Source organism: Ranitomeya variabilis, chromosome 2 (genome assembly GCF_051348905.1).
Source record: "Ranitomeya variabilis isolate aRanVar5 chromosome 2, aRanVar5.hap1, whole genome shotgun sequence".
Classification (NCBI taxonomy): domain Eukaryota; kingdom Metazoa; phylum Chordata; class Amphibia; order Anura; family Dendrobatidae; genus Ranitomeya; species Ranitomeya variabilis.
In genome coordinates this window covers 290,964,877-290,981,064 of record NC_135233.1, presented here as the reverse complement: position 1 = coordinate 290,981,064, position 16,188 = coordinate 290,964,877, and the positions used below count along the sequence as shown (strand labels likewise).

At 44.6% G+C, this 16,188-nt stretch overlaps 1 protein-coding gene across 3 annotated transcripts in view; it reads right to left on the bottom strand.

Moving 5' to 3' along the window:
• The window catches only part of XIAP (X-linked inhibitor of apoptosis), a 56,438-nt gene that overhangs the window by 19,029 nt on the left and 21,221 nt on the right, over nucleotides 1-16,188 (bottom strand). For all 3 annotated transcript variants that reach the window (XR_013221284.1, XM_077285107.1, XM_077285106.1), the window contains exons 3-6: nucleotides 13,278-13,377; nucleotides 10,887-10,965; nucleotides 6,064-6,094; nucleotides 2,104-2,292 (exon numbers count right to left, since the gene is read on the bottom strand). Coding sequence is in view for 2 of the 3 variants with exons in the window: in XM_077285107.1 (XP_077141222.1) it covers nucleotides 2,104-2,292; nucleotides 6,064-6,094; nucleotides 10,887-10,965; nucleotides 13,278-13,377 (399 nt within the window). In the remaining variant the exon portion in view is untranslated. The remainder of the gene's footprint in view (nucleotides 1-2,103; nucleotides 2,293-6,063; nucleotides 6,095-10,886; nucleotides 10,966-13,277; nucleotides 13,378-16,188) is intronic.

Genomic DNA, 16,188 nt, shown 5'->3' with positions numbered 1-16,188 from the left:
TTTATTTATTTCATTATTTTCCCTACCTATGGGGGTGATAAGGGGGGGCTTTATTTACTATTTTTTTTTTATTTTGATCACTGTGATATAACCTATCACAGTGATCAAAATGTATCTGTAACGAATCTGCTGGCCGATTCCGCGGGCGTACTGTGCATGCGCCTGCCATTTTGGAAGATGGCGGCGCACATCGAAGATGCCGGACGGAACTCTCGGGACTCCAGCGGTACGGGGGGTGGGATCAGACAGCGGGGGCACCGGAGGGGAGAGGAAAGCAGCGGAGGGCAGCGGAGCACCGAAAGGAGGGGAGGAAAGACTGACAGCGGCGGCAGATCGCCGCTGTCAATCGGTGGGGGGTCAGATCGCGGTCTCCAGCCATGGCCGATGATATTGCAGCATCGGCCATGGCTGGATTGTAATATTTCACCAAATTTCATTGGTGAAATATTACAAATTGCTCTGATTGGCTGTTGCACTTTCAAACAGCCAATCAGTGCGATCGTAGCCACGTGGGGGCAAAGCCACCACCCCTGGGCTAAAGTACCACTCCCCCTGTCCCTGCAGATCGGGTGAAATTGGAGTTAACCCTTTCACCCGATCTGCAGGGATGTGATCCCTCCATGACGCCACATAGGCGTCACAGGTTGGATTGGCACCGACTTTCATGACGCCTACGTGGCGTCACAGGTCAAGAAGGGGTTAATTATGAGCCCCCACCCTAAGTTAACCCCTTGTGAATATAGCTACTCCCAATTCAGCAACTCACACCAATTCACACGTATTTGTTAAAGGGACTGTCACCTGAATTTGGAGGGAACAATTTTCAGTCATATGGGCGGGGTTTTCGGGTGTTTGATTCACCCTTTCCTGGGTGGGGGTGACAGATTCCCTTTAAGAAGGCTGATGTAGCAGCGAATTCAAGAATATTAATGAACTAGAGGCCATTGTCCATGAAGAATGGGCTAAAATTCCAGAGGAACACTGTCCGATGCTGGTGTCTGGCTATGCATCATGGTTACAGCCGGTCATAACAGCCAGAGAGACTAAGTACTAAAGAAGATTGTTATGAAAGTGGGAAAAATTTGGAGTAACCACTTGTTATATAGCTGTGCTGAACTATTTAAATTAATGCCTTTAAACCATTCAAATACCGCTGTCACTGAACGGCCGAGGCATTCTAATACCACAATTTCCGATGTGTTATGGCTGCTGGGGGCCTGCTAAAGGCCCCCATGGCTACCACTTCGTCCCCATAGTTGGGCCTCACATTAGCACATCATTTGCTCAACACACTGCTATGCAGAAGTAGAAACAGAAGCAAACAAATGGTCACAGTAGCCAAAAATGGTGTAAAGAAGGAAGGGGTGTGGATTAGTACAAACATAATAGGGATTAAAAAAAAGTTTAAAAAAACACATTATAAAAATTCTAATTACTATTATTTTCCTGTTTAAAAGGCGTACTTTCTATCTCCATATCCGTAAAGGTCCAATCAAAATCAATCCTTATGGTTAACACCATAAAGAGAAAATTCAAAGTGATAGAAATGCGTTTGTTTGCTCACCACACCTCTTTAAAAAATGCAATAAAAAACGATGATCAAAAATGTTGTAAGTTTATAAATTTGGTATCGCTGTAATTGTACTGATCTGGAAAATAGTTCCACGTTATTTTTGACAGAGTAAAAAAAAAAAAAAAACAGAAGTGTGTGTTTCCCCCACCACCACCACTTTACTGCCTAGTGAAAGCCTCCCCCCTCTGTTCTCAGTACATTATATGGTAAAATGAGTGGAGTCCTTCAAAAAAACAAGCAAGCCCTCAAACAGCTGTGTGGATGCAACATAAAGATGCTATGACTCTTGGAAAAAGAGAAGGAAAAAACAAAAAAGCAGAACAAAAATGCAAAAAAAAAAAAAAAAAAAAAAAAAAAAACAGAACATTTTTCCTCTGTGGGAAGACATTAAACCTCTTTAATGCTGCTACTAATATATGACAGCCCTGTTTTCTGCTTACATATGGACCGGAGTAGCCCTTTAAGAATCTGGACACAGGTTCTTTGTACTAATAAGATTTTAATTGCCAATTTCCAATATATGTCCGTACCGTTTTCTGCTGGTTTAGCACTACCATTCGCAGGCTGAGAATTTAATAAATCTGACACCAGGACTTCGACAGATGTGTAGTTTTTTCCAGTGTTTTTTATTCTTTTCAACATCAGTTTCTTAATTTCTTCTAAATGAAATCCCATTTGCTGTGCATGAATCACCAAAGGGTTCTTCACTAATTCACTGTCTGGAAAGAGACACAGATCTATTAATCTGCTGAGAAAAGAATGAAATGAATGGTTCTAGATTCGCTCATATCTCCCATGGATAACCAGGAGGATTGGATGGAGGATGTGAGGGACGGACACTATGCCCTTTAGGACTTACTGCTTCCTGTCACACCCCACTTGCTACAGTGGCATTGACATGTGAGTCCTGGCTGATAGGCCATCAATCACAGCTGCTCTCCAGCGGGTGATCACACAGGCCGCGCCACCATCACTATCTGCAGGGGCAGAGGGCCAAGTATGCAATGGGCATGGAGAGGATTTGAGTTGAGTTTTCCTAAAATAATGTAGCCTGAATATTACCATTATAGGAAACATGCACAATAATTACAAAAGTATCCATTACTAGATTTTAGATAATATAAAAAATCTACATATACAATAATATATACATACAGTTGTGGCCGAAAGTATTGACACCCCTGCAATTCTGTCAGATAATACTCAGTTTCTCCCTGAAAATGATTGCAAACACAAATTCTTTGGTATTATTATCTTCATTTAATTTGTCTTAAATGAAAAAAAAAAAAGAATTGTTCTAAAGCCAAATTGGATATAATTCCACACCAAACATAAAAAGGGGGTGGACAAAAGTATTGGCACTGTTCGAAAAATCATGTGATGCTTCTCTAATTTGTGTAATTAACAGCACCTGTAACTTACCTGTGGCACCTAACAGGTGTTGGCAATAACTAAATCACACTTGCAGCCAGTTGACATGGATTAAAGTTGACTCAACCTCTGTCCTGTGTCCTTGTGTGTACCACATTGAGCATGGAGAAAAGAAAGAAGACCAAAGAACTGTCTGAGGACTTGAGAAACCAAATTGTGAGGAAGCATGAGCAATCTCAAGGCTACAAGTCCATCTCCAAAGACCTGAATGTTCCTGTTTCTACCGTGCGCAGTGTCATCAAGAAGTTTAAAGCCCATGGCACTGTGGCTAACCTGCCTAGATGTGGACGGAGAAGAAAAATTGACAAGAGATTTCAACGCAAGATTGTGCGGATGTTGGATAAAGAACCTCGACTAACATCCAAACAAGTTCAAGCTGCCCTGCAGTCCGAGGGTTCAACAGTGTCAACCCGTACTATCCGTCGGCGTCTGAATGAAAAACTGTATGGTAGGAGACCCAGGAAGACCCCACTTCTTACCCCGAGACACAAAAAAGCCAGGCATGAGTTTGCCAAAACTTACATGAAAAAGCCTAAAACGTTTTGGAAGAATGTTCTCTGGTCAGATGAGACAAAAGTAGAGCTTTTTGGGCAAAGGCATCAACATAGAGTTTACAGGAGAAAAAAAAGAGGCATTCAAAGAAAAGAACACGGTCCCTACAGTCAAACATGGCGGAGGTTCCCTGATGTTTTGGGGTTGCTTTGCTGCCTCTGGCACTGGACTGCTTGACCGTGTGCATGGTATTATGAAGTCTGAAGACTACCAACAAATTTTGCAGCATAATGCAGGGCCCAGTGTGAGAAAGCTGGGTCTCCCCCAGAGGTCATGGGTCTTCCAGCAGGACAATGACCCAAAACACACTTCAAAAAGCACTAGAAAATGGTTTGAGAGAAAGCACTGAAGACTTCTAAGGTGGCCAGCAATGAGTCCAGACCTGAATCCCATACAACACCTGTGGAGAGATCTAAAAATGTCAGTTTGGAGAAGGCACCCTTCAAATATCAGGGACCTGGAGCAGTTTGCCAAAGAAGAATGGTCTAAAATTCCAGCAGAGCATTGTAAGAAACTCATTGGTTACTGGAAGCGGTTGGTCGCAGTTATTTTGGCTAAAGGTTGTGCAACCAAGTATTAGGCTGAGGGTGCCAATACTTTTGTCTGGCCCATTTTTGGAGTTTTGTGTGAAATGATCAATGTTTTGCTTTTTGCTTCATTCTCTTTTGTGCTTTTTCATTTAAGACAAATTAAATGAAGATAATAATACCAAAGAATTTGTGTTTGCAATCATTTTCAGGAAGAAACTGAGTATTATCTGACAGAATTGCAGGGGTGTCAATACTTTTGGCCACAACTGTACACACATGGTATATTTCTATATTTATTATTAATAATAATAATAAATAATATATGTTCTACACACACACAAAAAAACCCAGCAGCATTCTGTAATTGCCAGGATGTGTGCAAACACTGAATATATGAAATTTGGACTGTATTACTGATATACACTCACCGGCCACTTTATTAGGTACACCTGTCCAACTTCTTGTTAACACTTAATTTCTAATCAGCCAATCACATGGCGGCAACTCAGTGCATTTAGGCATGGTCAAGACAATCTCCTGCAGTTCAAACCGAGCATCAGTATGGGGAAGAAAGGTGATTTGAGCGCCTTTGAACGTGGCATGGTTGTTGGTGCCAGAAGGGCTGGTCTGAGTATTTCAGAAACTGCTGATCTACTGGGATTTTCACGCACAACCATCTCTAGGGTTTACAGAGAATGGTCCGAAAAAGAAAAAAAATCCAGTGAGCGGCAGTTCTGTGGGCGGAAATGCCTTGTTGATGCCAGAGGTCAGAGGAGAATGGGCAGACTGGTTCGAGCTGATAGAAAGGCAACAGTGACTCAAATCGCCACCCGTTACAACCAAGGTAGGCCTAAGAGCATCTCTGAACGCACAGTGCGTCGAACTTTGAGGCAGATGGGCTACAGCAGCAGAAGACCACACCGGGTACCACTCCTTTCAGCTAAGAACAGGAAACTGAGGCTACAATTTGTACAAGCTCATCGAAATTGGACAGTAGAAGATTGGAAAAACGTTGCTTGGTCTGATGAGTCTCGATTTCTGCTGCGACATTCGGATGGTAGGGTCAGAATTTGGCGTAAACAACATGAAAGCATGGATCCATCCTGCCTTGTATGGAGCATCTTTGGGATGTGCAGCCGACAAATCTGCGGCAACTGTGTGATGCCATCATGTCAATATGGACCAAAATCTCTGAGGAATGCTTCCAGCACCTTGTTGAATCTATGCCACGAAGAATTGAGGCAGTTCTGAAGGCAAAAGGGGGTCCAACCCGTTACTAGCATGGTGTACCTAATAAAGTGGCCGGTGAGTGTAAATGAGGGTACTTCGTGCATAAATTGGCCAATTCATGAGAACCCACCAGCCATGGCAAGGTGACCTTTCTTTGATGGGACCCCTAAACCTAATATTTATCAGACATGCCTCTCCCAGGCTAAAAGCCTACAAGTTCAGAGGGCAGGTAAGATCCAAAACTAATCAAAAATAGCCCAAGGCTAATGGGAGGGAGCCCAGCCGTCACCACTTCCACAGTGCACCGTAGCTAGCACCTGTTCACATTTACTTTATTCTGTTCAGCGGTCTTGGTCAGTTTCTTGTAGTATACAATTGGAGATGGTGACTGCCTCCATATCTGACTTAGCCCTTCTCCCATCAGCTTCAGGCTTTTTTAGTGCTATATTATTATTAATATTATATATTAGTGCTGGATCCTACTTGCCCCTTTCAATTTGTAGGCTTTTAGCCTGGGAGAAGCATGTCTGATAAATATTAGTTTTAGGGACTCATCAAAGAAAGGTCCCCTTGCCGTGGCTGGTGGGCGCTAATGAATTGGCCAGTTTATGCGCTATGTACTTTCATTGTATAAGTATATTCTATATATTTCATATATTCAATGTTTACATACATCTGAGCACTTACCGAGTGAGTGCTGCTGTATTCAATTTTGGCAATAACAACGTACAATAGTGTTCTTGTTACCTTCAGGTAAAGCAGGAGGGATATCACTTTCCTAAAGGAAGAAAACACATATAGAATAATAACATTGCCGTTCACAGATACCCATGATTAACTTTTAAAATCAGTTGAACAAATTTAATTTCTAAATACTATTGCCAATGATAAAATGTCTTCGATGGGGTTTGTGTGCCCAGAGGGGGAGACAGAGCAATGCGGTACATTTATCAGCACTGACTTTCCACACAGTGCAACCATCATAAAATGCAGCAAATCTAGAACAGCGGCGATGATCTTTACTGTCTGGTCCGAGTTTAGTTTGCGCCAACATTTTTGCTCTTTTTTGTGATAGGTGGCTAGTGTCTGGCCACAACCATTTCTAGTGAAGTCACACTCCTTTGTTAGATAATGCGCTGAAAGTGTGTTAAACACATGACAGATATAGTGCAAGTCAGGGCCGGACTGGGACTAAAATTCAGCCCTGGCATTTGAAGTTACACAGGCCCACTTGTCACATGGTGACTGTATAATATCTTTGTAGACTTGTAGGCAGGGCCGGTTTTAGGCAAAGTGGGGCTCTAGGCAAAGATTAAAATGTGACCCCAAATGCTAACATATTGCACATCACACAGAAGCATTTCGGTTTACAAGAGCTGAGTTCAGGCCGCTAAAGGAGTTTGATCAACAATACTGAAGTTGTTCAATGCTTGTCTCCCGGCCTCTTTCCACCAGCTGAGGAATAATGATGAGGATCATGTTATCAGCAGCACATCTACAGTCTACACCGTCGATGTGCTGCTGAGAACAAGGATTTTGGTTCCAGCAAAAACAATCTGAATATGCAGCATTTTACTTGTTTAGTAAAATACACCCCATAGTCCTCCATATATTATAATGTGCACCACAGTCCTCCATATAGTATAATACACCCCTTATAGTACTCCATATATTAAAATACACTGCTCAGACCTCCATGTAGTATAAAACACTCCTCATAGTCCTCCATATAGCATAGTACACTCCTCATAGTGCTCCATATAGTATAATGCACCGCCATAGTCATCCATGTAGTACAATTCACTTCCCATAGTATAATGCACCCCATAGTTCTTCATATAGTATAACGTATTCCCTATAGTCCTCAATACAGTATAATGCAGCCCACATATAGTATAATGCAGCCACCACCCTACAGAATATAATGCAGCCAACCCAGAGTATAATGCAGCCACCCCATAGAATATAATGCAGCCCCCCCATAGAGTATGATGCAATCACCCCTCATAGAATATAAATATAATATTGCCCCCCATAGAATATAATGTAGCCCCAAATAGAATACAGTCCACCTCCACATAGAATATAATGCAGCCCCATCAAAGAGTATGATGCAATCATCCCTCATAAAATCTAATACAGCCCCCCATAGAATATAATACAACCCACCTCTCCATAATATATAATGTAGCCCCCCATAGAATATAATGCAGCCCCCCATAGTATATAAGACCGCCTCCCCCTTAGAATGTAATATACCCCCCATAGTATATAACACAACCTCCCCCATAGAATATAATGTACCCCCGCAATAGTATATAACACAGCCACATAGTATATAACACGGCCTCCCCCATAGAATAGAATATACCCCCATAGTATATATCAAAGCCCGCATAGTATATAGCACAACTTGCATAGTATATAGCACAGCCTGCATAATATAGCACAGCCCGCATAGTAGTATACAGCACAGCCCACACAGTAGTATATACAGCACAGCCCCCACAGTGGTATATACAGCACAGCCAACACAGTGGTATATACAGCACAGCCCTCACAGTGGTATATACAGCACAGCCAACACAGTGGTATATAGAGCACAGCCCGCACAGTGGTACATACAGCACAGCCCGCACAGTGGTATATAGAGCACAGCCCGCACAGTGGTATATAGAGCACAGCCAACACAGTGGTATATACAGCACAGCCCGCACAGTGGTATATAGAGCACAGCCCGCACAGTGGAATATACAGCACAGCCCGCACAGTGGTATATAGAGCACAGCCCTCACAGTGGTATATACAGCACAGCCAACACAGTGGTATATACAGCACAGCCCGCACAGTGGTATATAGAGCACAGCCAACACAGTGGCATATAGAGCACAGCCCGCACAGTGGTATATAGAGCACAGCCCGCACAGTGGAATATACAGCACAGCCCGCACAGTGATATATAGAGCACAGCCACCACAGTGGTATATAGAGCACAGCCCACACAGTGGTATATACAGCACAGCCCACACAGTGGTATATACAGCACAGCCCGCACAGTGGTATATACAGCACAGCCCGCACAGTGGTATATACAGCACAGCCCGCACAGTGGTATATAGAGCACAGCCAACACAGTGGTATATAGAGCACAGCCCGCACAGTGGAATATACAGCACAGCCCGCACAGTGGTATATAGAGCACAGCCCGCACAGTGGTATATAGAGCACAGCCCGCACAGTGGAATATAGAGCACAGCCCGCACAGTGGTATATAGAGCACAGCCAACACAGTGGTATATAGAGCACAGCCCTCACAGTGGTATATACAGCACAGCCAACACAGTGGTATATACAGCACAGCCCGCACAGTGGTATATAGAGCACAGCCAACACAGTGGTATATAGAGCACAGCCCGCACAGTGGTATATAGAGCACAGCCCGCACAGTGGAATATAGAGCACAGCCAACACAGTGGTATATAGAGCACAGCCCACACAGTGGTATATACAGCACAGCCCGCACAGTGGTATATACAGCACAGCCCGCACAGTGGTATATAGAGCACAGCCAACACAGTGGTATATAGAGCACAGCCCGCACAGTGGAATATACAGCACAGCCCGCACAGTGGTATATAGAGCACAGCCCGCACAGTGATATATACAGCACAGCCCGCACAGTGGTATATAGAGCACAGCCCGCACAGTGGAATATACAGCACAGCCCGCACAGTGGTATATAGAGCACAGCCCGCACAGTGGAATATACAGCACAGCCCGCACAGTGGTATATAGAGCACAGCCCTCACAGTGGTATATACAGCACAGCCAACACAGTGGTATATACAACACAGCCCGCACAGTGGTATATACAGCACAGCCCGCACCGTGGTATATACAGCACAGCCCGCACAGTGGTATATAGAGCACAGCCAACACAGTGGTATATAGAGCACAGCCCACATCTCATCTCTCCCCCCACCCCCCCTATAATGGCCCCACAGCCCAGTAAATGCGTCTGTAGACGCTCTCTCCCTCCATCATTGCATTGAACTATACTGGCGTCATGGACGCCGGTATAGTTGAATGCGGAGGCGGCGGCGGCACTTGCGGGGGGAGAGGGGGGGTTTAAGAGTGCAGCGGCCCACTACTGGCACCGGCCCTTCTGGCATTTGCCAGAAGTGCCCGATGGCCAGTCCGGCCCTGGTGCAAGTCATAAAAAAAAAACATTTTTCCTGCATTTAGTCAAATAACTCTTCCCCAGTGTATGTGTGTGCTGGAGTCAATGATAGCAGGCATGTTATTAAGGGTAGAGGGGAAGGACACCTCTGAGAGCAAATTATCTGCCATGAGAATAAAAAATTGGGACCTGAAATCTGGTGATCTCATGGAATTGAACCCACGCTAGGCTAGGTTCACATTTGCCATTGAGTCTGCTGCGTATCGTCCGTAACCGCATGCAAACGCAGTGTTTTTTTATCCGCATCAGCTTACGCATGACAGGAAAAAACGCAGGGTTTGCATGCATTTTTACATGCGTTTGCGCTATTGATGCACATGCGTTTGATATTTCTAGGAGGGCGTGTCTCAATGGGCGTGTCTAAATCAGTTCCTGGACATGCGCAGTCAGAAGTACGCAAGCGCATCGAACACATGCGTACGCAAAAGACATGCGTATGCATGCTTTCCATGGACAGTAATGCGTTTTTTTAACGCACTCATCCGGATGAGCATGCCTGCACATATTTCACGGAAATTTGCTGCCTCAAAATTCCAACATGGTGCGTTAGTTGCGCCCTGCCGCACACTGTTAAAAAATGCATGTGTAAGCAAACGCGGCCGAACGCATGCAAACGCATGAACCTGCGTCTACAATGTTAAAGATAGGAAATCAAGACGCATGCAGATGTATGCGTCAGAAACGCTGTGGACACAACCGCAAATGTGAAACCAGCCTTAGGCTAGGTTCACATTGCGTTAGGGCAATCCGTTTAGCGCTAGCGGATTGCGCTAACGCAATGTATTTGTAGGGGCCGCGTTTAGGGGTCGCGCTAACGTCCCCGCTCTCGCAGATCCCCGATCTGCGAGAGTGGGGAACGGACCTCGGGCGCGCCGCGGACGCTGCAAGCAGCGTCCGAGGCGCGCCACAAAAGAACGGCACATCGCTAGCGCGAGCCGAAAAAGGCACGCGCTAGCGATGCGCTTCAGGCTGAAACAATATTGCTGTCAATGGGTGCACTAACGGACCCGTTGCACGGCGTTAATTGCGACATTTTCGCCGTGCAACGCTGTCTGTTAGCGATCACCCACTAACGCAATGTGAACCTAGCCTTAGATGGAATTCTGTCTGCATGGCATCTTTATGGCACGGTCATCCCTGCATGGAAGGCAACTGTAAAATCTGCCAATTCAACTGTTAAATAAGAGATGTCAGCGGTTGTACCCACAGGGCCGGCACACCCTAAGGTTCGGCACATTAATCTGCCTACATAAAGACAGCGATCACATGTGAGACCGTCAGTGACTCCATTGTTTGGCATCCAGTTTAGTCAGGAGGAAACAGAACTCACCGGCCAGCTCGGCAGGGGCCTGGTCAGCTGCACAGTGTTGATAAAATGCTGCCCTTTTTCATCAACTAGAAATTTGCACCTACAGTGAGAGAAAAAGACAAAGCATGTTAGATTCTTACATCAAAAAGAACAAGATACAGAAATGGGACCTTGGGCTCTGTTCACAGTTAGTTGGGTTTTTTTTACATTCCAAATTTAAAAAGCAGCTTATGCAGTAGTCTATGAATACAGAAGACACGTGGTCTGTGGTAGTGCGTTTCACCAGCATCGGTGACATACAATTTCATGCTTTTATAGAACCTCGTGTGTGATACGACACGGAAATCTATCAATGCTTTACTTGTACTATCCCAAAAACTGCTGGAAGACCAACTGTATAGCGATTCACGCCAAAAAAGGCGATGGAGACATCATGTGGAAAGTGGCTGGTTCCATGTAATCTTATAGGGGTTATTTGGTGAAAACAAGATACCACTAGAGATGGGAAAATGGATTCACAGGACGCCCTCTAATGTATCGGCCAGGTCAGTAATGTGACCGCTGGACAGGAGGCCCGTGAACTTCCTCCTTGTATCCCAGCCGGACCAGTGATACATCATCATTGCAGCAAGATGCAGACAACGTCGCACCAGCCAAGCTAATCAGAGGAAGAGCGCTCATCAGTCCCATAGAGAATGAATTAAGTGGCCTTCAAGCTTGAGCAGCCCACTTCATGCAAACACGGGGAAAGGTTGCCCATTCTGACAACTGGTGCAAGCTCCTTTGGTTGGACCCAGTCTGATCAATACGTTATCACTTATACTGTGAATAGATGAGAGCGTGTTGTCAGCAGAGAGCTCCTTTAAGGTGCTGCCCACCTAAAGCAGGGCATAAATGAGTAAATGCTTCCCATTGCTACACTACCTTTCACATAGTAATGGCAGTACCATTTTCCATTAGAACATTGAAAAATGTGTCTGCTGGTTCCCCATGATAGTGCCGCAGCTTGCTCGCCCACACTCTCCACCACAGGTAGGTTCACAGTGGCAGTCAGTGAGCAAGGTGGGGACAATCAATCAAAACCGGATACTCCTTAGATGATTTCTAAGGAGTGTGACTTGTCTTATCATAGGCATCCTGCATCGTATTCATACAGGAAGAATAGGCGATGCGTCAATATGACAGGAGGGGGATCCTCTATAGCCCCCCACATCTGCCCAAGGCATCTGCATATGGTGCAAAATAAACATAAAACCACACATGATCGATAATTTTGTTGTTGTTTTTTTAACGTTCCTCCTTTTAAAAAACACACTCATATGGCTAAATAGATGTAAAAATGAAAGTTATGGATCTGAGAAGGCGGGAACACAACATTTAATGTTATTTCAGAGAAACGTGCTGTTCAGAAAAGGTACTAACATGTTATTAATATTGGGAGTGTTTTACTTTCTCAGTCTGAAGGAGAAAAATGAAGAATCGATAAGTTACATGCAAATCAAAAACAGCAATATAAGCTATGAAAAGGTCTACAGTAAACCAGGCAACACAACAAATGTTAATATTGCGCCTTTCTCACAACAGACAAAAAGCGCAGAGCTCGATCGGTCCTGTAGCTCCAGTTACTGGCCACGTTCACACGATCGGTATTTGGTGAGTTTTTTACCTCAGTAAAAACCAGGAAAGGAACAATGAGAGGAAAAGTGTAATAGAAACACATCACCACTTCTGTATTTATCCCCCACTCCTGGTTTTGGCTTACACATACTGACTGTGAACGCGGCCATAGGCAGAAGCTCACAGGGGCTACAGGGGGTTTTCTCTCACATATTTTACAGAAAAAGGAACTGCACTAGTTCTACAAGATGCTGCGCGGCTCCTAGAGTTGGATGTGATGCCTCATGGAGCCTTGTGGACCCATGCACAGTGCCATCAGGGCTCGGAATACACAGCACAGGATCGAACAGACCCCCCCAAACATGATAGATCGCTGCTGGCCAAGTGTATGGGGGCTTTAGTCTCACCTATTTTCCCTTCAGTGATATATAAAGAGGTTTTCATTTTTTTTTCCCCCTCTATCCCTTTAGTGAATGTGATCTAAACATGGAGGATAACTGGCGAATACTTTATTTTAACGTTATTATTCCTTTAGTCATTTTCTGATGGCTGGCCCATTACAAGTACTTGTTACCATCCACCTTTCATATCCCCCCTATTTCCTCATAGATTTTAAGCTTGTGAGCAGGACCCTCATTCTTCTTTATATCTGTATCTGTTGATCTATGTGTATGTTGTTATGCTGTAATGTCTTTGTCGTCTGTACATGTCCCCTCCAAAATGTCAAGTGCTTCGGAATATGTTGGCACTATAGAAATACAATTATTATTATTATTATTAGCCACATCATCATACCCAGGATACCATCTTGCGTGCAATTCCCACGGGTCATCTCTTACTTTCCATTCTTTTAGTTCCCCGCCACAGTAAAAGCATCTTGCGGAGTCACGATCGCCTATGATACACAGACAATAACTGGTTATTTACAAACCCTGCCACACGGCTTTTTCTCCAATCAGGAATGTCTATACGAGAAAGAAAAAAACACTGAAAAAGACTCCTTTAACCTGGATAGTACCACTTTTAGGATATGTAAAGATTTGTGGATTTATCACAGATATAGAAATCTACGAAACAGACATTAGAGTTGAGCGAATTTGCTCAGGTTCCCTCTTATTCGTCAAGCTATAGTGCTGGCCGAATAAGCTGCAGAGGGAACCCAGCTACCTGGATTGCGCCGGCAGATCGGCTCCGCTGCTGCATGTGTCGTGGCTGTTCAACAGCTGTGAGACATGCAGCCACGGGGACTGGAACATAATACACGAGCATGCGAAAAGACTCTCAGAACACAAGCATGCTCGGAGAACACCTTATCTGATGACGTTCGCTCATCACTAGTTGTTAGCTAAGTTACAGTACTGGGCTCTTGGGACTGAATCCGTCACATACACACGCGCTTTGTTCCTTCTCTTGATGATGGCTTCAGTTTTCGGGTTAATCCAGGTGCCACCGCAGTTCAATAATTAATGATTGACCCCTTAGTAAACGTCTGTCTGTCCACACAAGCACTTGATTCGGCTGAGTATACATGTGTATTTAATGAAAAGAGGGGATTTTGGCAAAGTGCGTGTTGCTTTTGCACCTACTGTCACTCATCTACATTCATACAGAACATGTCTGACAGTGGCCACAGTCTTCATGGATGCCAGGGCATCTGTTAACTATAGGGTCTCTGTACAATTACAACATATATTTCACTATATACTTTGAGGTGGCCTTTAGCATGAGAAAGAACACTTTCCTATACAAGCTGAAAGACACACACCGGCCAGACTGATGTCAATAAGATGTTCTTGGTCTCTGCCTGGTGTAGAGAAGTCTAGGTCTCCATTTACTAGTTTTTTTTCTTCTGGTTTCACATGTTGGACATTTGCTTTAGAAGCTTCTCAGGGGGTGTTAATCGCAAATGTGAACAGATTGGCCATTAAATTTTAACATGCTGGTATTACATGGTGTGAAAGAGTGCAAGCGCCCCATACACCTGATCATACAGTCAGCGCCTCTCACGGGAGTCAGTAAGTTTGGCCAACATTAATGTACTGTAGAGTGTATTGGCTTTGTACCAGGGAAACCAAGTCATGATCGCCATTAGGGTAATGGCCAGATCTACAGTACAGATCAAAAGTTTGGACACACCTTCTCATTTAAAGATTTTTCTGTATTTTCATGCCTATGAAAATTGTACATTCACACTGAAGGCACCAAAACTATCAATTAACACATGTGGAATTATATACGTAACAAAAAAGTGTGAAACATCTGAAAATATGCCTTATATTCTAGGTACTTCAAAGTAGCCACCTTTTGCTTTGATGACTGCTTTGCACACTCTTGGCATTCTCTTGATGAGCTTCAAGAGGTAGTCACCTGAAATGGTTTTCACTTCACAGGTGTGCCCTGTCAGGTTTAATAAGTGGGATTTGTCGTCTTATAAATGGGGTTATGACCATCAGTTGTGTTGTGCAGAAGTCTGGTGGATACACAGCTGATAGTCCTACTGAATACACTGTTAGCTGCTTTTTTCTTGCCATAATACAAATTCTAAGTTAAGAAAAACGAGTGGCCATCATTACTTTAAGAAATGAAGGTCAGTCAGTCCGAAAAGTTGGGAAAACTTTTAAAGTGTCCCCAAGTGCACTGACAAAAACCATCAAGCGCTACAAAGAAACTGGCTCACATGTGGACCGCCCCAGGAAAGGAAGACCAAGAGTCACCTCTGCTTCTGAGGATAAGTTTATCCGAGTCACCAGCCTCAGAAATCGCAGGTTAAATCAGAAGACACTGCGGGGCGGGATCTCGGACAGCACGGCCGTACAGGCGCAATCAGCAAGACATCAAATGATGTCAGAAGACGGGCAGCGCTAACTGCGTATGCCCAAGGCGCCGGGACAGTTGAAAACGCTGAGGAGGCGGTGCCAGGCGCCAAGAGGGCGTGAGTGACGGCGGTGCTGCGTATGCATTAGGGGGGGAAAGACCTGCCCCCAGGACTATTTCAAGGTATTTTGGACAAATTGCAAAATCGATTATTACTACAGTTACAGCACCAAGAACTAAAGGAGCCACCTTGTCAGAATGCAGCATTAGTACTGCACCAGGTGGCTCTTTTAGTTACAAACACCTGGGGGGGGGGGGTGACAGGTTCCCTTTAAGAGGAGACTTTGTGCAGCATGCCCTCATGGTAAAATAGCTGCTAGGAAACCACTGCTAAGGACAGGCAACATGCAGAAGAGACTTGTTTGGGCTAAAGAACACAAGGAATGGACATTAGACCAGTGGAAATCTGTGCTTTGGTCTGATGAGTCCAAATTTGAGATCTTTGGATCCAACCACCGTGTCTTTGTGCGACGCAGAAAAGGTGAACGGATGAACTCTACATGCCTGGTTCCCACTGTGAAGCATGGAGGATGTGTGATGGTGTGGGGGGTGCTTTGCTGGTGACACTGTTGGGGATTTATTCAAAATTGAAGGCATACTGAACCAGCATGGCTACCACAGCATCTTGCAGCAGCATGCTATTTCATCCAGTTTGCGTTTAGTTGGACCATCATTTATTTTTCAACAGGACAAAGACCCCAAATACACCTCCAGGCTGTGTAAGGGCTATTTGACCAAGGAGGAGAGTGATGGAGTGCTACACCAGATGACCTGGCCTCCACAGTCACCAAACTAGAACCCAATCGAGATAGTTTGGGGTGAGCTGGACCGC